Source organism: Dromiciops gliroides, chromosome 3 (genome assembly GCF_019393635.1).
Source record: "Dromiciops gliroides isolate mDroGli1 chromosome 3, mDroGli1.pri, whole genome shotgun sequence".
NCBI classification, from domain to species: Eukaryota; Metazoa; Chordata; class Mammalia; order Microbiotheria; family Microbiotheriidae; genus Dromiciops; species Dromiciops gliroides.
Window position 1 is genome coordinate 366,546,880 of NC_057863.1, and position 22,753 is coordinate 366,569,632.

Sequence of the window (22,753 nt, forward strand, 5' to 3'; positions counted from 1 at the left end):
ATATTTTCTGGTTCTACTTTCCATTTTTATTTTTTTCTGTTGATTGTCATCTCAGTAGATTAAGATTATACTTCTCAATGCAGAAAATGAATATAACATTTGCCACAAACTTTGATGTTTGTGTACACCAGTCAAAAGGAGAAAGAGAAATAGGGCATATCGAATGTATTTGGGGTCCACTTCTATCTTTCCTTTAGGCATATTGCCTAAGTTATTTTAGGCCTGAATAATATGGTTGGGCACTTACTTTTAGTGAGAATAAATTTGTATTTTCCCCCTGATTTTTCTCATTTCAGTTTTATATAGTATTCCTTGGTTTTCCATTGCTTTAATAGAACATGATACAACAATATTAAATATGCTTACAACATTGTAGACTGTTAATCATTTTGAAGTGCTTTTCAGTACTAAGTAAAATTGTTTCATTACTCCTTTCGTAGTTTGAAATTACCAATAAAATTAGCAAAATGATGACTGTGCTTAAAAAAAAAAAGAAATTGAGTGTAATAGAGATATTTGTTTCCCAGAATTAGGAATGAAACCCATAAAATGAACTGAACAGTAGCTTAATTAGTAACCCACATTTATATACCTTTAAGTTTTGCAAAAGCCTTTCACCTCTCATTTAATCCTCACAACAGCTTTTGGAGGTCAGAATACTGTTGTGTCCATTTTATGGATTAGGGCATTTAGGCATGGAAAGGTTAGGTGAATTGATATCATTAAGTAGTTCTTGTTTTCATCCAGTTGTTTTTCCACTACACTAGTCTGTTCCTAATTTAAAAAAAATATTGATAGTTATTTTCACCTTTTACTGGCTTCTGCCTCGGCCCAGCACGCCCCTGGACCCCCACCTGCTCACCCTCACCCCCAATACTTTCTACTCCATACTTTTGCTTCTCACTACCCTTGGCTGCTTCTCCTAAGATTCAGCTCAAATACCAACTTCTGCAGGATGCTTTCCCTGCCTCCCTGGTGCCTAGTGCCCTCCCTCTCTAAGGTTAGCTTCTGTCTATGCTATATGGATCTCATATCACCTATTTATTTACCCATTGTCTCCTCTCACCATATCTAAAAACCCCTGTTTTTTGCCTTTTTATCCCTAGTGGTCAGAAGTGTTTTGTACCTACTAATGCTTAATGTTGTTTGATTGACTAGTCATGTAGATTACATGATTATGTGGGATGTATCCTTTTATAGTTTTGTGAGGAATTAATCATTTTTGGAAGCAAAAAGTGAACAATGTTACAGTGATAGCTGACAGTGCAACCTTGGTGTCCTATTAATACAATGTTATGGCCATACATAAATAACTATACCCTTTAAAGCAAAAATTTGTCTCAAACAAACAAGTCCTGACAAATTGATCAAAGATTGTTAGGAGTAATAAAACAGACATATGGATATTTAATTTCATAAGTGATAAAATTTGATTTTAAAAAAGCAAAGCAAAATAGGAATTAGGAAAAGCTTATTTGCAAATTATTTTAATTAGTCTGCCAAAGGGTATTGAATTTGTTTAACCAAACTCTCAGTGTGCAATATGAATCTTCAGTTCTTAGTCACCACAACAGGAAACTCTACTCAGAATTGAAGAAAGTCGACTTGACATTAACATACAACCAGCTTTCAGGTAGAGAAACCAGGTTGTAGGTCATCAGAGTAAGAATGCTGAATCTCTTAAATAAGAAATTAGAATTATTTTTTTTTACCAACTCTGTATGATGATATATGCTCTCATTAACAATTAAATATTTGAATAGTCTTGGGTCAAATAATGTCAGGTGCTACTTTATTTTGGTCCATAGATTTAGGGCTGGAAGAAGCCTCAGACTCTCTCTAGTTCCACCTCTCTCATTTCCTACACGAGGAAACTGAGGTTCCACAGAGGAGAAATAACTTGCCCAGCCACGTAGTAAACATCAAATTCAGGGTTTGAAGCCAGGTTATCTGACTCCAGAGCTGGTATATAATCAGTTTATACCAAATAAATGAGATTAGATTAGCTCCATCATTTACACTAAGAAGGCTTTATTATCAGTGTATACAATGTTAATAATACAGTTCTGTAATTGCCAAGCTGTAAAGTTGAATCATTAAAATGTTAGGTTGAGACCGAATGAGTTTAGATAGATTTTCTATATAACTGCATTTTACTTAAAAACCTTCTAATGCCTCCCCCTTCCCTCCCTCCCCCAATTCTGTTCTGTGTTTGGCATGAGAAATTAAAGGCTGAAGTCAGTATGTAGCTTTGATTTTCTTTAAGCAAAAGATATGTTTTAGCCTAATTTTTCTCCAACTATCAATTAACAAACATTTTTGATATTCTTGTTATTTACTAGGCTGTTTTAGGTGCTGAAGATTAAACATAGACAAAAATGCCCATGCCCTCAAGGAGCTTACAATCTGTTACTGAGACAATATGTTATATATATGAATACAAACAACAAAACCAGACAGTTTTAGGAGGGAGGGTTGCACTAGCAATGAAATAGGAAAGGAGATTCAGGAAAAGCTTTATGTGCAAAGTGGTTCCTGAACTGATTTTTAAAAGATTTCTTTCCTTTAAAGAGGTGGAGAGGTATGTGACAATTTAAGGGGAAGTCAGAGGTGACCCTAAGTTTGGTATCTAGTTCAGACTAGCAAAGTTTTCAACGCTTATTTTTACCTTTGAAATAAAACTTAGGAATTTCTAATGATATTCAGTGGTTCAGGTATATCTCAACTGGGGTTTCCCTGATGAATCATTAAAGTAAGTGAGTAGGCAGGAAGGTAATGCTAACCTTTTTCGATATGGCTCCATTTTACCATGCTGTGTAGCTTTTTAAATAGAACTTGTGTGGGGTGGTGGTGGTAGATTGAGGTGCAAGGGTGGAGGAGAGGTGGGGAGAAAGAAATAGGAAGAAAATACACCATAAAGCTCTAATGACCTATTGAAAAATCTTGCTCAAATTTACTTTTCTTAAATTGAAGACATTCAGTAAATGAATTTATTGGCTTAATGCACTGTCTGTCTAACCAAAGGTTATACATATGCAAACAAGACCATATATTTTTCTGTAGGTAATTGACTTTTAAAGATGTTGAATGATCTGTGGATAAGACTGTGGAATCAATTTCTCATATGTGTGGGATTGTAACCGTCAATACTGTCATTACTGAAACTGTATACGTTCCTACAACAGGCAGCAACAGTGTATCTATGGAATATATTAACACAGTTATTCCTTTGGTTTTAAAGTATTTGGTTGGAAAATATTTGAATATTAGAGGTAACTTAAATTGTTCGACTAGACCTAGACAAAGGCTACTTATGGTTTTCTATGAGGGATACGAGTAGTTTTTAAAACCACGTTGGTATATTTATACATATCTTCTTTAAGTTATAATCTTCTCATATCTGATTGTGTCAAAATGAGAAACAGTTTTTAAAAAGGAAAATGATTTTTCAGCATACAAATAAAATATTATGCATATGTTATATGTATATATATTATACATTTTAAAAATGTTGGTTATCCATGTCTCAGAGAATAAAGAAATTGGACCAAACCTAAAATGAACCAAAGTAAAATGACTGAGAAAAATAAAAAGTAAGAAATGTCCATAGCTATGGCACTTCACGGTACTGATGTTTATTGTGATTAATGTAACATAATTTTTAAGTGAACAGAGGCTAAAAATAAAAATTTACATGCTTGTAAAACTAAAATGTTTATTCTATTTTTATTTTTAATATATACATACATATGTACAGGAAAGTGTGATATTGATGAATTTTTCTTCTTGTAATATTAAACAAAACTTGAAATTGTTATATTTGGAATTTTACACAAATTTTACTTGTTATATGTTTCAAAATTATATTAAACTTTAAGATAAACCACTTAATAATGACTCAGGATTTCTTAAAGCCATGTTTCATAGTAACATTTCTTTTTCTTTCTTTCTTTCTTTTTTTTTTTTGATCATTGTTAGCAAATCCTGTGTTCTGGAGAAATGACTTCTCTAGATAACTGAAATCAGCTCCATTAGATAGCAGATTTTGAAACACATGTTTAATTGGTCTAATGAAAAACTTTCTAAAGTGTTTTTCAATTGCGTTGGTTGATATTTTGAACACAAAGCTTTTCTTATTGATTCAGCATCTTCATTCTCAAGGAACATTATTAATCATAGAGTTTAGAGGTAGAAGGGACCTTAGATGCAACCAGCTTTCCTTGTTTTATAGATGAGGAAATTGAGACCCAGAAGGAGATCCCACAGATAGTAAAGTAGCAGAACCACTGTTTGAATTCAGGCCCTTGGAATTAAAATCTAAACCTCTTTTAACTGCACAGTTGTGATGTCCTGAGGGGTTATTGAAGTTTGCAGGGCTGTTTGCTCCTATCAAAATGACCTCAAATTACTGTGCTTTTCTCCTTTATGATTCTTTTCTCTTCCCCTTTCATGTCACTTCTTGCCACTGTTAGTGATTTGTTTTCGTATACTCGCCATTTGTGCTTATAATATACTATTTGCTTTATGGTAGGACAGAAATGAGTATAGTTAGGGGAAAACCAGATAACTGGGTTTATTAAATGAGTAATCTGAATAGTATACCCCAATAATTTTAACCCTATATTATATACTTGGGCATGAAATCTTGAAGGTGGCTCTTTTTTCCTAACAGATGAAGTACATAGATTTTGTGACAACGTCTTGTTTTTTGTTTTTTTTTTTTCCTTTTTCCTACTCAGCAGTCTTCATTTATTCTGGAATTTTATGGCTATGTTCTAGATTGGCAGGGTTATCACAAGTTTAACTATTGACTAAGTGGTGCTTACTCAAGTTAGTTGTACCAAAAAGGTAAAAACGGTGCTCTACCAAAGACATTTGATATTTGTGTGCATAATTGCTGGTGGCTTAAAAGCTACCAGCAGTATACTGGGGCTATTGTAGAGATAAACAGTAAATATTTTTTTTACTAACATTTTTAAAAGACAAGTTTTGAATTTTAGTTTTCTACTCTACTGACCTGCCATTTGTGGAACAGAACTAATTCTTCTGTTCACTTAAAAAAAAAGTTAGTTATATGATTCATGAGATTTTGAGAATGTTTGTATGAGCTCATATATTATTGTTATTAGAACCTCTTAAATATTGCCTAGTTTTATATGCCTCACTATAGTCGTAATCTGATGCCTCATCATGAGATAAGGACCATGCTAAACTCTGGCGTATTTTACTAATCTGGGAAAGCTGGGGGCTTTGTGACTTCAGAAGAAATCTCTGGTTAGGTTAGTTTGGAGAGGCTCATCACCAGGAAGTTGTCTATCAGGTAAATTAAATTTCAAGGGCATAGTGATTTGTAAAATCATCTACTGTGGCAGGAAAGGAAAGTATTTCTTGGTAGAGGGAGTATTCACACTGATGACAACATGAATCTTTTGAAGAAATATTTTAATAGATGCTTTAAAAAATTTTAGTTTGCTCTTGGACAAGTTGGTAGGCCACTTAAAATTTCATTTGAAACATAAAATAGCCCAAATGCTTTTTTTGTTTTGTTTTGTTTGTTTTTTCCTGCAGCAGGCCCCAGGGTTTTATTCCTTTCTTGTGGGCAAGGGCTATTTTGGCCTTTCTTATCACCAGCCCCTAGCACAATACCTGGCACATAAGAAGCACTTAATAAATTTTTGTTGACTAAATGACTTTTCCAGTGTTAGACAACCTAGGAAATTTCTGTGCTGGTACTCTGTCTGTGGCTTGTCAGCAGCAAACTTGGCAGCTGGGTGGCAGTGGTTCAGTGGATAAGACCAGAATTCATATCCAGCCTCCAGGACTTCATAGTTATATGACGCCAGGTAAACCACTTAATCTGTCTGCTTCATTTTCCTCAGCTGTAAAAATAGGGATCTAATCCAGTAAACATTTGTTAAGTGCCTACTATGTGTCAGGACTGTGCTAAGTGCTAGGAATACAATGAATAAAAAGAAAGACAGTCTTTGCCATCAAGGAGCTTAGAATCTAAAGGGAGAGACAACACACAAAAGGAGGCAGGAGAGGAATCACCAAGAGGCATTTTGTTCCATAGAGTTGAAAGCAGGTTGAGCAGCAGATTCAAGTGGAGTAGATTGAGTAGTTTCTCCCCTCTATAAAGGAATGCATTGGGAGGAGTTTGGTCCTCTTACCTTTAGCCCTCCAATCAGAGGGGGAGGGAAAGGGAGGGAGGGAGTGTCAATCAAAGTTTGTATTAGCAAGTGAGATTAATTGATGAGTTTATCCTGGGAGGGACAGCTTGTTCTTTGCTACTGAACTCAGGCCAAACAGCAGATTCAAAGATTCACTGTTCCCTCTGAGGGTTGGTGTGAGATAATATTTGTAGAGCTTTTATCATAGTGCTTGGTACATTGTAAGCACTTGATATATGATTATTTCCTATGAATTGTAGTTACATTACAGACTATTTTTTGTTTGTATGTATGTATATATGTATGTATGTATGTAACAACTGCACCTTATTAATAACCTCTGGCTATAGTCCTGTTCTTGGTGGATAGCTAGGTGGCACAAAGGATAGAGTGCTGGGCCTGGAGTTAGGAAGACTTACCTAATGCTGCCTGAGATACCTACTAGCCGTGTGACCTTGGACAAGTCACTTAACCCTGTTTGCTTTAGTTTCCTTATCTATAAAACAAGCTAGAGAAGGAAATGGAAAACTACTCCTTTACTTCTGCCTAGAAAACCCCCAATGGGGTCATGAAGAGTCTGACACGGCTGAACAACAACATAGACTTCTTCTATGTGGGAGACATCCTTTGGTGATACTGGTTTTCTTGAAAATGTAATTGCTAAGGGGCTCCCTTTCGTGATTGCTGCTAGTCTTGGACATTTTCTATTAGTGATCACTTCAAGGGACCCTTCCTCTGGTCTCTGTGGTAGTGCAATCTGTTGGGGGTTACCTTAGGAATGACATTAGCTGTAGAGATCTATACTGCCATAGACCTGTATGCTTCTTGAAAGTTTCTTACCCCCCCCCCCCCCAACCCGCCATGAAAATTGGTAGTAGGTTTCTGGCTGTTGTTGCAGTACCAATAATGAAGTTTCCCAAATACCATTTCAACAACATCGTACTGTTGAAATCCTTCTATAACAGATAATTTCTAGGTTCTGGCTGATTGCCAATTTTTTTCAAGCCTTGTTTGATACAAAAATACAGTATGATTAAAATATTCTATCATTCTTTAGGTAGCTTTTGTAATGCCACTTGCTGTGTATATTGCCTTCTTTCCTTGGCTTCAATATAACCAAAATCTCCTTTCTTTCAGGTTATACTTTAAGAAAGCTGTGAGGGAAAAAAACCCTGCCTTTTTTTTTTTTTTAAACAGAACCTGGAGTAGAAGTAAGTCATAAAGTATGGGCCTCCTGTGTATTCTTACATTCACAAAGTACCCTGGGCAAGTTTTCATCATACAAAACTACTTAGTTGAGTTCTCAGAGATGGTAGGACATGATGACTTCCCCTGGAAAAGTATGAAAATCCAGGTTTACCTGTAGGCCATTAGGCTTAAATTATAGTATAGTAGACTTTACCTTGCCTGCCTTACCCCACCTACTGAGTTTTTCAGGTATGTTTATCCTCTGTAATCATTATCTTGTCTCCCCCCCCCCCCCATTCCTTCTGTCTTCCGACATATTTAACACTCAGTTCTGCTTACTGTGTCTTAAATGCATAGCAGCATCTAAATATGCCTATTAAGCGCATCATTTTAAAATGAGTATTATTGCAATCCATGAGAAAAAATGATACCTCTAAAATATGCAGAATGAAATAGAGCAAAATCTAATAAGGATGTACCCATATCTGTAATGTTGATTTAATCCTGCATATATACACAGAACTAAAAATATATTCATGCACACATACACAGAAAACATTGCGAGACTATTTTTTATCATGCCTTTCAAAGGCTATTTCACCTTTGAAGGCTATTCTGGGAATATATAGAATAATGTGGTTAGGTCAGAGGAAATAAAGCTAGATTATAGATATCTGTAATGTGTACATGTAAGCAATTTACAAAGTTAATCTAAACTTATATTTAACCTATTTTGAAAGGTGTGATATGATTTCCAAAAATATCTTCAGTTCACATCTTTAAACATCATTTTATAAGATTTTTCTGTCACTCAGATAACCAGAAACATTAATTTAACTTTTGAAGAGAGGCTGTCATCAACAGTACTAATAACCCCCCTCACTGTTTTTTTTTTCTTCCCTGAAAACATTTGAAATACCTGCTTGAAAATCCTTGTTGGGCCTAGACAGGGAAGGGTTGAGCCATAGGCTCCTAGGCATTTTAAGCACTTGGGGTACCTGTGGCCAGTATGCATATACTTCTTTCTTTGTTCCACTGGCATTTCCAGTGGGTAGAGTGGGAAGGCAGGTAATTTAAGAGCTTGAAATGCTAGAAGCTCAGGGCCCACACACCCTTCCCCCATTCACACCTTACCCAAATGATAGGCTGGCAGGATATCTCTGTCAGCAACCTCACCCACAACTCCATTTCTACCCACTTCCTAAAAAAGTATACCCCTGTTTTCTTATGTTCCTTCCTCTTCCTATTATATTGCTTATATTATTAAGGTAATAAAATGACAATTTTGTGATAAAAAGAATTTGAAATATACTTAAATAATATTGAAAATATCGAGGGACTTTCTTGGGGAAAGGTACCTTTAGAATTTTGAACACTTGATTTAAAAAAAAAAGTACAATTTAGATGGAAAAATATTGTGATTTTTACTTTTAATATTACTAAAAAATACCCCCAGCTTTTGATAGTGAAATGAATGATAGCCTCAGATAGCCGTTGCCCATTGGCCAAACAAAGTAGACTTTATTTTATTTATTACTAAAGAACTTTATTAAATTGTCACACATATTACATTCATTTAATGCAATTATTTCAAAACATGACATCTAAATGCTATTTAGTTCATTTTAAAAACATTTAGAGATGAAACATTTTTACAAGGTATTTTTATTCAGAATGCTATTTTCCATTATTTTAGTTTATTCCTTTGATTTTATCAGTGTAGTTCACAATGGATTTGTAATTTAAAGAAAATCCTGCAGAAAACTTGCTAATTACCAAGGCAGGTAGCACCTCTCCAGTTGCCTCCACCTATCTACTTAAAGGGGTGGTATTTTCTTTCTTTCTTCCTTTCTTTCTTCCTTTCTTTCTTTCTTTCTTTCTTTCTTTCTTTCTTTCTTTCTTTCTTTCTTTCTTTCTTTCTTTCTTTCTTTCTTTCTTTCTTTCTTTCCTTCCTTCCTTCCTTCCTTCCTTCCTTCCTTCCTTCCTTCCTTCCTTCCTTCCTTCCTTCCTTCCTTCCTTCCTTCCTTCCTTCCTTCCTTCCTTCCTTCTTTCTTTCTTTCTTTCTTTCTCTTTTTTTTGTGAGGCAATTGGGGTTAAGTGACTTGCCCAGGGTCACACAGCCAGTAGGCGTTAAGTGTCTGAGGTCAGATTTGAACTCAGGTACTCCTGGCCGGTGCTGTATCCACTGCGCCATCTAGCTGCTCCTAAGGGGTGGTATTTTCAAGGACTTAAAGGAATAGTACTTTTCTGTCAAGAAAACCCTAAATGGCATTATGAAGAGTTGGACACTGACTGAAAACAACTCAGCCACCACCACAACAAATGAGTAGAACAGTTGGATACAGTGTCTTAAAGAAGAGTGTCAAAAAGGTTACTGTTAGTGGAGGGATTGAATTGTGTCATGATAACTTCACTTGATACTACTTTTCATTCATATACCCTTTCATGATGACAGTGGAAAGAAGTAGATACAAAAAATGTCTTGGGCTACTAAGATTCAGGCAGTTCTTGAGCAGGTGGATTCATAGATGATCCAGAACAGTGGTGTTAAACAAATAAAAATGCATGTCACAAAACAGTACATAAAGATCCTTGGCGGCCTCATATTGCGTTAGAAAACCACATATTAATATTATCTATATTTTATTGAATTTTCATTTATTTTGTTAAATACTTCCCAATCATACCTTGAACTGATTTGGGTCACACTCTGGAGTGCTATGGATCGCTTATGACCCAGTGGGTTTGATACCTGCTCTAGAACTATTCAGGTCAAAGAAGGACTTGTTGTAAGTCAATGAATAGGCATAGGAAAATTTTTTTTCTTTTCTTTCTTTTTTTTTTTTTGCGGGGCACTTGTGATTAAGTGACTTGCCCAAGGTCACACAGTTAGTGTCAAGTGTCTGAGGTCGGATTTGAACTCAGGTCCTCCTGACTCCAGGGCTGGTGCTCTATCCACTGTGCCACCTAGCTGCCCCTGCATAGGAAAATTCTAACTAGGGAAAGAATCATCAAAGTTAAAGATGTTTGAAACTAAAGACATTAAACTTCATAGATTAGGAGAAAAAAGTAAATGGTAACAAAGGAAATGATTTTAGGGTGCTAAAATAATATTAACAGAGAATTCAAAAAGAAAAAATATACTTGTATGTTGTAGGAATGTTAGTGAAATAGAGCTATTATTTACAAAAAATAAATAACTCTAAACCTAATCTATGTTTTAATTGAGGAGATAGCATTAAATTAACTCTTTCTTCTTTATTGGGAGCTGAAAAAACCACTTAAATTTGTAAAAACATTTTTATAAAATAAACCATTTAAGTTTATGTAAAACTATTTAAAGTAATTTATAGTTTAGCTTCTAGCTTAGAAGTAAATCAAATTTTTTTTTCCCTTTGAATTTTTAGATTTTTTGAAGATTTGAGAAATTCAATGAGTACTCTTATCATTGAAGCTTTTTATGGAGGATCCCATAAACAGCTGGTGGATCTCTTACAAGAAGAGATAGAAGATTGTGTGCTTTATACGCTCCCTGCAAAGAAGTGGCATTGGCGAGCACGGACATCAGCCTTGTATTTCTCCCAAAATGTTCCAGTTAGTGATGATTACAGGTAAAAGGAGTTAGGAATGCTTTCGATTTGGGGCTTGGATAGTGCTTTCTACTGCTTCTTGGCTAAATATTTATGAACCACATTTCTTGTCATAGTGAATTTTATGCTGATTGTTTATGGAGCTTGTTTAACTCCCTGCCTCAGTGTTGCTTTCTCAGAGAGAGCCTCTAAGTGAGGTCTCCTCTCCATACTCCCCTACACCATTTTTGTCCTGTCCCTTATTCAGAGGGGGCCTTTTTAGAGTCATCATGGATTTATCATGGGCTCCTGTTTTCCCTTGTTGACAAGAATGCTGCTTGGGCAGAGACATGCCTTTTACTCAGGCAGACAGAGAAATGTGTTGAGGTGACAAATAGGGTTCCTAATGGAAGAAGATTCACATGATCAGATACAGAAGGAAAGAGAGGTCAAACACCAGTGATGGTGATTGAGAGGGACATGGAAGTCTTTTCTTTTCGTGATTCTTTATGTTAGTGTCCCTTCTGCCCTTTCCCCCTTCTTTACCCCTCTGTATCATAATGGAGTAGTTGTGAGGGGGGATAGAGAGGAAGGCAGACTTGGGGCAGGGTGGGGGAAGAATCCCTTGTGTTATCTTCTACTCCCAGGATGAAAACCATCAATTTAAGTTATATTTTTTAAAAAAACCTTATACAGTACTTAATATCTTCCAGGCACTCTGATAAGTCCTTTACAATTATTATCTTGTTTGATTCTCACACGATCCTGGGAGGTAGGTGCTATTATTTATTCCCATTTTATAGATGAGGAAACTGAGGCAGATAGTGGTTAGGTGACTTGCACAGGGTCATACAGATAGTAAGTGTCTGAGGCCAGATTTGAACTCAGGTCTTCCTGATTGCAGGCCCAAAGCTCTATCCACTGCACCACCCAGCTGCCTTATATCCTTGGTTGTTGGACTGCATAGAGAACTTCTTATTTTCTAGGTTGTGACCTCCTCTGTGCATCCAAAGTGCTCAATATTCATCACAAAAGCATTTCTTAGTAGGTAAAGAAGCCTATTGTAATAGACATTGGGGTATGCATGCAAAAATAGAAACAAAAGTCCCTGACCTCAAAGAGTTTGCATTCTTCAGAGGAGAAAGAGTATGCACACAGATAAGTAAATATAAAATACAAAGCATCCAAAAAAAAATCCTTGCACTTTTAATAAGCTTCTGTAACTTAAAATTTAAAAAGTGTCACTTTGGGGATGTCTTGGATATATAAAATGAGAGCCCTATGAACTTGGTAGATTATGTGTAAGAGATACCAATAGTTGAGCTGAGTCTTTAAAGAAGGAAATAATTACAAGGGGCAAATATGAGTGCATAGAGATCATCAGTAAGGAAAGACATTAAGTTTTAATGATAACAAATTCATATTGCTGAGGACTTTGAATAGAAAAGATTTGAAGAATTGAACATAAAATGGACTTCTTGCTAAATAAACGCCACAATTCAGGGTTACTTATTTTGCTTGTAGTCGTCAAGAGGTCACTCTTGATTCACAAGGCAGTGAAACTTTAAACAAGTATATCAAGTAGAAACAATTTTCTAATTGACAATAATGACAAAGTAGATTCCTTATGGCAGGGATAGGGAGTAAAAGGAATTTAGCATTTTCAAGGCCCCATCATAAATATATTACTTAAGCTCGAGTCATATGGGATAGTTAATTTTGTGATATGTCTTCATTTAACTTTACAACTGTATATAATAGCAGTTCAGCAGAGATTCAAACATTAACATTCATCTTTTCTATGCTTGTTTGCTTTCATTTTTGAATATTCTAAACAAAGTTGTAACACAATATACACACATACTCTCAAACCCATGCATATCTATTACATATATGTATAATGTATGGGTACAATGTAAATGTGTCTATGTATGTATATATTTGGTAGGTATGTATATAATCTTTTCTCTCTTGGGCTTAAGGCATTGGAGTGTGTGTTTTACATTGCTCTCCCTCTGAAGCCATATTACTTTGGAGGAGTGTTTAAGACAAACTGTTGGTCAATTTCTCTTGTATTAAAAACCTCAACCTCCAGTGCTCCTTGTTCTTCAAGGTCAATAGCTCAAGCTGTCCAGCATTAGCTATATTAAACTAATAAGATATCACACTAAGACATATACCTCATTAGTTTAACTTAGAGTTAAAATGACCTGAGATAACTTAGTTTCAATTTGTCAACTAGTCACCATCATGGGGAGTGGGGATGAGGCATAATAGCCACTTAACAATGTGAACTAAGTTAGCATGCCTTCTGATTCAGAGCAGCTAAATTGGAGTTGAGCGGAGCATCTTTTAAAAACGAAAAGTACTTTTCTCCCTGTCACTTTTAGCATTTAAACACTTAGAGGACCTCATTGTCAAAGGCCACCAAGGGAAAGCAATAAAGAACCACATATATCATTATTGGGCTGACAAAATTATTGTAAATGAATAATGATGTGACTGATAAGAGAACATTGAATGGATGTGCATCAATTATTTTCTAGTCTTTTCCTACATTTGTATGTGTTTTTAAAGGCATGTTATATAGCAAATGTATTCAGAAAGAGTGTAAGTGCATCAGTTCAACTAATCAGGTTGGCTTCACTTTCTCCTGGCAGTAAGAAAACATCCATCACCATTTACCATTTTTATCTTTTTTCCTGTTTTGTTAGAAGTTCCAGGAGATTTATCAGAATTTTGTTTTTCCAGCAGAGCAGGCAGTCTTCTGACTCTTCTGTTATACTGATATTTTTCTGGAAATGTCAGTAGATAGAAGTAAATATTTCTGAGTTTTTTCTATTTTGAAGGTGAGAGAAAACACACAATTTTCTCTACCAAAAATGCTGTATCCCAGGACTAATTTTTTTTCTTTTCTGTTTTTGCTTCTCAGCAGATACTTTTTAAGAAATGCATTTTATTTTTCCCAATTGCATGTAAAAACAATTTTTAACATTTACTTTGAAAAAATTAAGTTCAAATTCTCTCCTTGCCTCCCTCCCGTCTCTGCTCCCTGAGATCGTAAGCAATTTTATATAGGTTATACATGTGTAATCATACAAAATATTTCCAGAAAAAAAACTATGAAAAAAATAGAGTGAAAAATAGTATTCTTTGATTTGTATTCTAACTCCATCAGTTCTTTCTCTAGGTATGGATAACATTATTTTTGTGGCAGGCACAATGAAGGTTAAGTGATTGCCCAGGATCACCCAGCTAGTAAGTGACAAGTGGCTGAAGTCGAATTTGAACTCAGGTCCTCCTGTATCCAGAGCCAGTGCTTTATCCACTCTGCCACCTAGCTGCCCCCTAGATAACATTTTTTGTTGTAAGTCCTTTAGAATTGTCTTAGGTCATTGTATTGCTGAGCATAGATAAGTCATTCACAGTTGATCATGCTGTTACTGTGTACAATGTTCTTCTGGTTCTACTCACTTCTCTTTGCTTCAGTTCATGCATCTTTCCAGGTTTTTCTAAGAGCATCCTGCTCATCATTTCTTATAGCACAATAGTATTCCATCATAGTCATGTACCACAACTAAGTCAGCTATTCCCCAATTGATGGGTATTCCCATAACTTCAAATTTCAGCAGCTATTTCTTAATGTAGAAAAGGCTATTTTGCAGGTTTTATTATATGAGTACATTTAGTTATCTGGAAGAGCCACTCTTACCTTGAGAAACAGTGTGAGGTACTACATGAGTGCTAGCTCTTAAGTCAGAGAACCTGGATTCAAATTCTAGGTTCAAATAACTTACTACATATAAAACCTCACTTAACTTATCTGCACCTCATTTTCCTCATCCATAAAATGAGGAATTTGGACCAGTTGACCTTTGATATCCTTGCAGTTCAAAATCTATGATGCTATGAGATAAAAATCAGATTTTCCTATGATACTTTTCATCTGCTATATGTTGGAGTATTGACCATGCCATTGTTATCATCATTATCATGTTTTTTCTCTTCATGTCCTCAGTGCCTCTCACTGGAGGCGTGAAGTAGCCACTTAAAATGCTTGTTCAATTGAATCTGCCAGTCATGATAATAAATGGAAACAAATGATTATATCTTAAGAGTGAGAGTATTGTTTTTTTTCCTTTAAGCTAAGTAAAAGTTCAGAAGAAAAGTTGAAATGTAAAATGATTTATCAGGTAAGTTTTGAATATTAAAGGTCTTTTCTGTTATAACGTAATTTCTGTAGGGGCAACCTGACCCAATCTTTTACAAAAAGATTCCTTGTCATAGAAAATGAAATTCTTATAAATCTAGTGTCAAAGGATATATACTGTGACTTTAACTTGGGACTGTATAGATATTAAACCAATTAGTAACTTTTGGTGGTACCTATTTGATATGTAGCATTTGTGGATGCAGTTCTAATCAAGGAAATGCATATAGCTGAATGAATAACAAAGGATATGTTCCTGTACATTCGCAATAGTAAATCAAATAGTAAAATTTCACCATTTTAATTTTTAATTTCAAAAAATAGTGTTCTGGAGAATTATTTCATAAAAATTCTAAACTGGAAAAGTTGAAGTATAATCCATTTTATTATTGTATCTCATAGTTTAGAAAATAGAGGAGTAAGTTGATAAAGTAGTGCTCAGAGCCAGGTATCAGACACTTGTTCTGCATCTGTAGAGAGGATAAGAAAAGAGGTATTGGGCTTAAATTGAAGCGAGATAACATTTTATGAAACAATAAGGAAATCCATTTTTGACTGAAGAAACATTTGATATTACAACTAACTACTAGATAAAGTTGTGGCCTCTCCATTCTTGAAAGCCTTTAAAAATAACATAAATTCTGGATTATGTACATAGGCATGCTTGCAGGAAACATGAACTCTCCCGGTTCTTTTGGGCTTTGTGACTGTGATGTTCTAATTTCTCCTTAATGAAAATCATTATGGTTTCTGCACCCCAAAACATTGTAGCTCATTGGCATTTTGTTCTTTGGAGGTTGTCTCTTAAGTCAGCTTCTTCTCCATTGCTCATATGTGACACTCCATATCCCATCTCTGGCTGTCTCCTATGCATGGAATGCACTCACTCCTCACTTCATTATCATAGAACCAATCCCCCTTATTCCTTCAAGGCTCAGCTCAAATACCACGTTCTACATCAAGTCTTTGCTAATCTCAACTTCTAGTTCCCTTCTCTCCTTGTACTTACTCTCTTTATATTTATTCTGTATGCATGTCTATATATCCTTTTTTGTATCCCCTGGTGAAATATTAAGTCCTTGGAAACAGGTATTATTTCATTTATTCTATTCGTATCTCCAAGAACCTCTAATGTAGTTCTTGACCTATAGCAAGCACTTAATAAATGCTTTTTGATGGATTGATCGAAAAACAACAGCAACAACAACAACAAAAGAAAATGTCTGTGCAACTATTCCTAACATGAAGACTATCAGGAGAAATGTTGAAATGTCCACTTTATGAAGAAAGAAACCAAATTATTAGTTCTCCTTTTTGAAAAAATTATCAGTTTACATATTTAATCATGGTGCATCATAAATTTTAACTTTCTGTTTGCTGTATTAAAATGTTATGCATCATGGTACAGAAGGGTTTTAGGGAACTCATGATGGAGGAGGATCTCCAAATCCAGGGGGAAAAAAAAAAGAACTATGGCGTATAGATACTGAATGAACCATACTATTTCTTTTGTTTTTGGTGCTGTTGTATTTCTATTTTGAGGTTTTTCCTCATTGCTCTGATTTTTCTCTTATAACATGACTAATGCAGAAATATGTTTAATGTTATTATATATATAAATATACATACATACATATATATATATATATATATATATATATATATATATATATATATATATATATATATATATAAAACCTATATCAGATTACCTGCTATCTAGGGGAGGGGGGGAGGGAGGGGAGGGAGGGAGAAAAATCTGAAATTGGAAAGCTTGTATAAACAAAAGTTGAGACCTATCTTTACATGTAACGGGAAAAAATATTAAAACGTTATGCGTCATTTAAGAAATACCAAGGAATTATTATCCCTTTATTTTGAATGGTGTATGAGTGGAAGTAATGCTAGTTGGCAGTATTAGATTGCAAGAAATCAGTAAAATAATTGTGTTTAAAAAAAAAAAAGAAAATATCTGTGCAATAGTACCTTCTTTTCATAGGGAAGACCCTTGGATTGAATGTAAATGAGGGAAGGGCTTTTCCCCATTCTAGGAAGTTCAGAGCTCTTCATGTTCTTTCCCAGTCTTCTAGGATAAGGCAATACTAGGAAGTGTGTGTGTGTGTGTGTACGCGTGCACATGCACCTAGGTGGAACATTTTGAGTGGCAAATCATTCCTGTGCACTCATTTTTTTTTTAAAGACATATTTCTCATTCTGTGAAGACAGTTGGTATGTAAATGTTCTTAAAAGATTTTTTAGATGAGTTAGCAACATCCTATACTCCCACATGCCCTACTGGTAGGTGGCCATAACAGCATCATGCCAACTGTAAATAAGAGAAACAACCTGTAACCAGGTTAAATTATTATGAAGCACATGTGAAACAATAAAATGAGACAATATTGAATATTTTTGAATGTCGAATCATTTAAAATAATATGAAACAGGGGCAGCTAGATGGCGCAGTGGATAGAGCACTGGCCCTGGAGTCAGGAGTACCTGAGTTCAAATCCGGCCTCAGACACTTAACACTTACTAGCTGTGTGACCCTGGGCAAGTCACTTAACCCCAATTGCCTTACCAAAAAAAAAAAAATATGAAACAATAAAAGTGTATCTCCTCAAACATGGACATTCTCACATAGCAGAATCAGCCCAAGTTTTGTTAAAGGCTGCATGGTTGAATGAAGGAAGTTGGTCTCTTGTCTGCAGGTGTGAGCGCCCCAGGAACTGAGCTCACTTCTGGTGTAAGGGTGTAAATGATTTGAACAGCTCTGTGAACACCATGAGTTACGGACCCTCCGTGAAGCATTTCATTGCCTAGGAGGACAGCCTGTTTGCTTCCTTTACTTAGTGGTTTTCCCATTTCTTGCTACAGCAAGCACTAAGGGATTCCTTTTTTGTCTTTTGACTCTCTCTCCCTCCTCCCCTTTTGTAGCCAGAACACACAGCCTTCTGGCTTTTGCATGCCCCTCAAGGCTCTGTACATAGTATTTTCATCTTTGTGAAGTCCCCAATGATTAAATGTATTGTTCAATTTAGCCGTCTGGACTGTTTGTTGAAAATTATACTGACCACAACACAGCAGACATACAGTAATCCTAGAAACCAAATAATTAACCACCCACTTTTTTCCAGCACACATACACACACAGACATACACATGCATGCATACACACACATTCACACAAAAGCTAAAAGAATGGCTACACTTTTAATAACCCAAAGAAATCTTTCACTGCAGAACTGGAAATTAGAATTGTTACAGTGTTCCCTGAAGGAAGATTTCAGAATTTTTGTTTTTGTCTTCACTTTTTTTTGCACTCTTTTGTCATTTCCTGAAAGAAGGAAAATATTCTAGGGGCAAAATAAAAGAATATGTTGCTAGAGAATGGAATTGTTAGTTTATTCACAACACAAAGTGATAATTTAGAAGTGTTTATATACTTAATAGCATGTGCTGTGAAGTTGTCGTGATCCAAAGGGTTAAGCACTAGAATGCAACTTCAAGATCATGTTTTTAATAGATTTTGGGGAGGGAAAGTGTGTCTTATGCTCATACCCACATATATCATATGAGATTCTATACAGCCCCCCAGGTAACTGTTCATATGGATAAAAGATATTATTTGTAACAGACTCTGGCCCTTAAAGTACCTTTAGGGTAAATGTTCAAGCATATTTACCCTTTGAAATTTGACAACTATATTTTAAAAGACAAACTGTATGTTTATTACACTTTTAGAAAGAACAAAATATCATTATTTTTAATGAATGGAGTGGTGAAAAAAATGACAAGCCAGAAATGAATATAAAATGTACTGTTCTATAAAAGACCCCTCGAAGTATATAATAAGAGCCTGCATCATTTTGCTTTTCTAAGTAGCATGCTTATTCTTGACATCTTATTACTGGAGCTGGTAGTCAGATCTAAGAGTGATTCTAACTCAGTATTTTAAGATACAGAGTTATAAGTATCTGTCGTAGGCTAAAGGGAATGCCAGTTTCACATCCAAAGCATGAATTGTTTCTATTTGTTACTGCATTAAGGGGGGGGGGAAAACTTTAATTATTTAACTTTAATGAATGAAATTAGATTTCTATTAATATAAGTTTCATAAACTTTTGCATTTCAATCAATAATTTCTCACAAATGTTTATTGAGTCTCTTGGGGATCAGAAGTATCATGTTTGATTGCTGCTGTCCAGGAGCCTATAATCTAGCTAAGTACTGTATAACCCAACTACTAGTTAGATAATATGTAACATTTCTGGATTTGAAAGATGGGAAAGAGAATCAGTGTATACTCCAGCATAGGGAAACTTTACAAAATAGGTAGAATTTGAGTATGGCTTTAAGAATGAATATGATTTCTATAGATGAGATAACATTCTAGTTGGGATGAATGCCTCAAAATGTTATATTTGCCTGATATTTTTGGTATATTCAATAGGATTTTTTAGATTTAGATCTGGACTATGGGGTTCTTTTTAGAAAATAGTAAGAAAGAGCTCACATTATGCAGTTCTCATTAAACTCCCTGAGGATGGGATAGGTTTTTTCTCAGGTGTTTGTATCCCTAGCACCTAGCACATCACCTTGCTCTCCAGATACTTAATAAATATTAGATTGGATTGAGTGGAAAGCCAGGCTGAGCTTTTAGTTCTGATTGGGAGTCATAGAGTGTTTCTTTAGCAGAGAAGGGAAAACAATGATCAAAATAATGTTGTAGGGAGATTAATAAGCTGGTTGTGACATACAGAAAAATTTGGAGGAGACCAAATAGAGGTTAGACATAAAGTGATGATGACAGAACTAGAGTGGTAGATGTCACAATGAAGAAGAGAGAGATTTGTGAGTCATGCTGAAGAAATAATCAATTTGTGTTTTATTCTCACGAGTGATGGGATGTGTTTGACTCTTCAAAATAGAAGTGACTATGTAGACTAATCTCCTTGCTTTATAGACAGTTAATAATATTTAGAGCAGCTCTCTGTATGGTGGCAAAAATTGGAATGTAACGAGATGTCCAGCAATTTGAGAATGGCTGAAGGAATTGTAGTGTATGAATGTGATGGGATACTATCCATTACAGAGAGTTGATGGATTTTGGATGCCGAACAGGAGCAGCTAGGTGACTCAGTGGATAGATAGTGCACTGGCCTTGGAATCAGGAAAACTCATGTTTATGTGTTCAAATCTGGCCTCAGACACTTACTAGCTATGTGACTCTGGGCAAGTCACTTAAGCCAGTTTGCCTCAGTTCCTCTTCCAAAAAATAAGCTAAAGAAGGAAATGGCTAAATCACTCCACTATCTTTGCCAAGAACACCCCAAAAATGTGGCTACAAAGGGTCAGAAATGACTGAACAACAGCAATGAGGCATATTTACTTTTTGAGAGAATTTATTTCTCTTGACTATGCATGCTGGTAAAAAAAAAAAAAAGTTTTTTTCTTTTTTCCCAGTGGGGGTAGGAAATGGGAGAAATGGGAGAGAGAAAATATGTTTCTGTTAGTTTGTTTTTAATTGAGGGTTGTGGGGAGTCAGTGAGGTCAGTGAATTTTTTAGTTTTATTTAACCATTTTGCCTTGTTAGAAGAGACCTCTCACAAAGTGGGCATAATCAGTAATTGTTGGCAATGTAAAAAACATAAATATCAATAAAACTTAAAAAAAAAAACTTTATAGCCAGCTAGAGTGAGGCCCAGAAGTATCAAATACATGTCACCAGTTAGTGGCAGTGCCAGGACTATAAGAACAGTTCTCCCTGATCAGCCTTCTGATATAGTAGCTGTAGGAGAGGGATGAATCAAATAGGAGTGTTTTAATTTGGTTGGCACACACAGTACCTTACAGGGAATAGTGTGACATGATACTAGAAGGTGGGTTGGAACCACATTGTAGAAAACCTTGAATGGGAACTAGGCCAAGGAATTTAAAAGGTCATAGAATTTAGAGTTGGAATGGGCCTTAGAGAGATTTTTAATCCATTTTCCTCATTTTACAGATGAAGAAACTAAGTTAAGTGACTTACACACGGTCACGTAGTTTGTAACTTGCATAGTAAGGATACAAACTTAGGTCAGCTGAGTCTAGGATAATGGATAACAAAATAATCTGAATAGAAAAACCACAGGCTTTATTTTTTAAAGCCCGGTAAATGAAGCTAGTCGGGAAATGAGAAAAGAAAGGAGTCCTTGGGGGTAACTGTGAGTCCAGGATTCTTTCCATTAGACCCCACAACGGGAAGATCCTCAAGATTTTTGAACATAAATAAAAGTAAAGTGATTAGAATGCCCTAATAGAAACATTACTGTGGAATCCCCTGAAGTTCATTAGTCATTATTGAAAATGCTGATGAAAGAAATCATGTGACTTCTTCATATTTCTCCCTTTGAAAAAAAGATAGTTTTTTCTTATTAATTTTTTTATCATTATCTTCCAGATGACTCAGTGAATACAATATATTCTCATAAATTTTGCTATTTCATGGGGTTAGACGAGCCGCCTATGGGAGCTATGTCTTTTGTTCCAGTTATTACACCTGAAATTTTGATAGCTCCTTCTAGGTGTGTTGTTTTGATTTATGATATGTAAACCATGAAAGTAGAACATTTGCCAGTATCAATAATGGGTAGAAAGTGGAAGATAGATACTTCCTCATTTAATGAAACAATTATTTAGTCAGTTTTCAATGCGGCAAACATTTATTAAGCACTTACTACATTCCAGGTCCTCTGCAAGGTCCTGGGGATACAAAGACCTTGTAGGTAAATTAAGTCAGCAAACTTTTTTTTTTTAAATATGTGCCTGGCTCCGTACTAAACATTAGGCATACAAATAGAAGCAAAAAGAAGGAGTCCTGGCCTTCAGGGGGCTTCCTTTATCCTGAACATCCAACTACCCCTGCAACTCTTTCCTCTGATTGGTGAATTCCTCTTGGAGCCTCCATTTTGAGGAAATATACAGGACAGCCAATCTTCTGTCCTTTCCTAGATCTGCTTCTGACTCTCCACAGCATGTCCTTGAATTGCTTTTCACTTTGTTTGATGTGTTGTTCCTTCATTAAAATCTAAGTTCCCCCAGTGAAAATAGATAGGAAAGATTTGTATGAACTTATGCAGTCAAAAAAGCTGAACATGGGAAACAATCTACAGAACTATTTCCATCATGTAAATAAAAGGGACACTAAAAAGAAGCCAATGTTTGTATGATTGTAATTACTAAGCTTGACCTTGGAAAGAGGAAGAAATATGCCTTAGCTCCTTTCCTTCCTTTGAGAGATGGGTCCTTGGCATGTAATAGATGCTTAATAAATGTTTACTTATTATTTGATCAATTGGGAAATGTTGCCAATGTTTTTGGATATAATTGTTGATACTTTTTAAATTTATTTTTCTTTGTTACAAGGTAAGCATTACTGAATGGGAGCCATGGTATATCTGACAATGACTGTTGTAACAAGAAGAACCATCAATTAAACTTGATTTTCAAAAAGAAAATAGAAAATATGAATTACTAATAATGTCATCATTTTGATTTAACTTATAATATCGTCCCAAACAAAATGAAAATCCAAATTTAAAAATTAAAACATCTGTATTTTATTTTCCTTT

At 35.3% G+C, this 22,753-nt stretch overlaps 1 protein-coding gene across 1 annotated transcript in view; it reads left to right on the plus strand.

Moving 5' to 3' along the window:
* GTDC1 (glycosyltransferase like domain containing 1) overlaps positions 1-22,753 on the plus strand; it is a 387,632-nt gene that overhangs the window by 78,772 nt on the left and 286,107 nt on the right. Inside the window, 2 exon segments of the mRNA XM_043992941.1 lie at positions 7,308-7,381; positions 10,766-10,969. Coding sequence (XP_043848876.1) covers positions 10,791-10,969 — 179 coding nt within the window. The 5' untranslated portion in view covers positions 7,308-7,381; positions 10,766-10,790.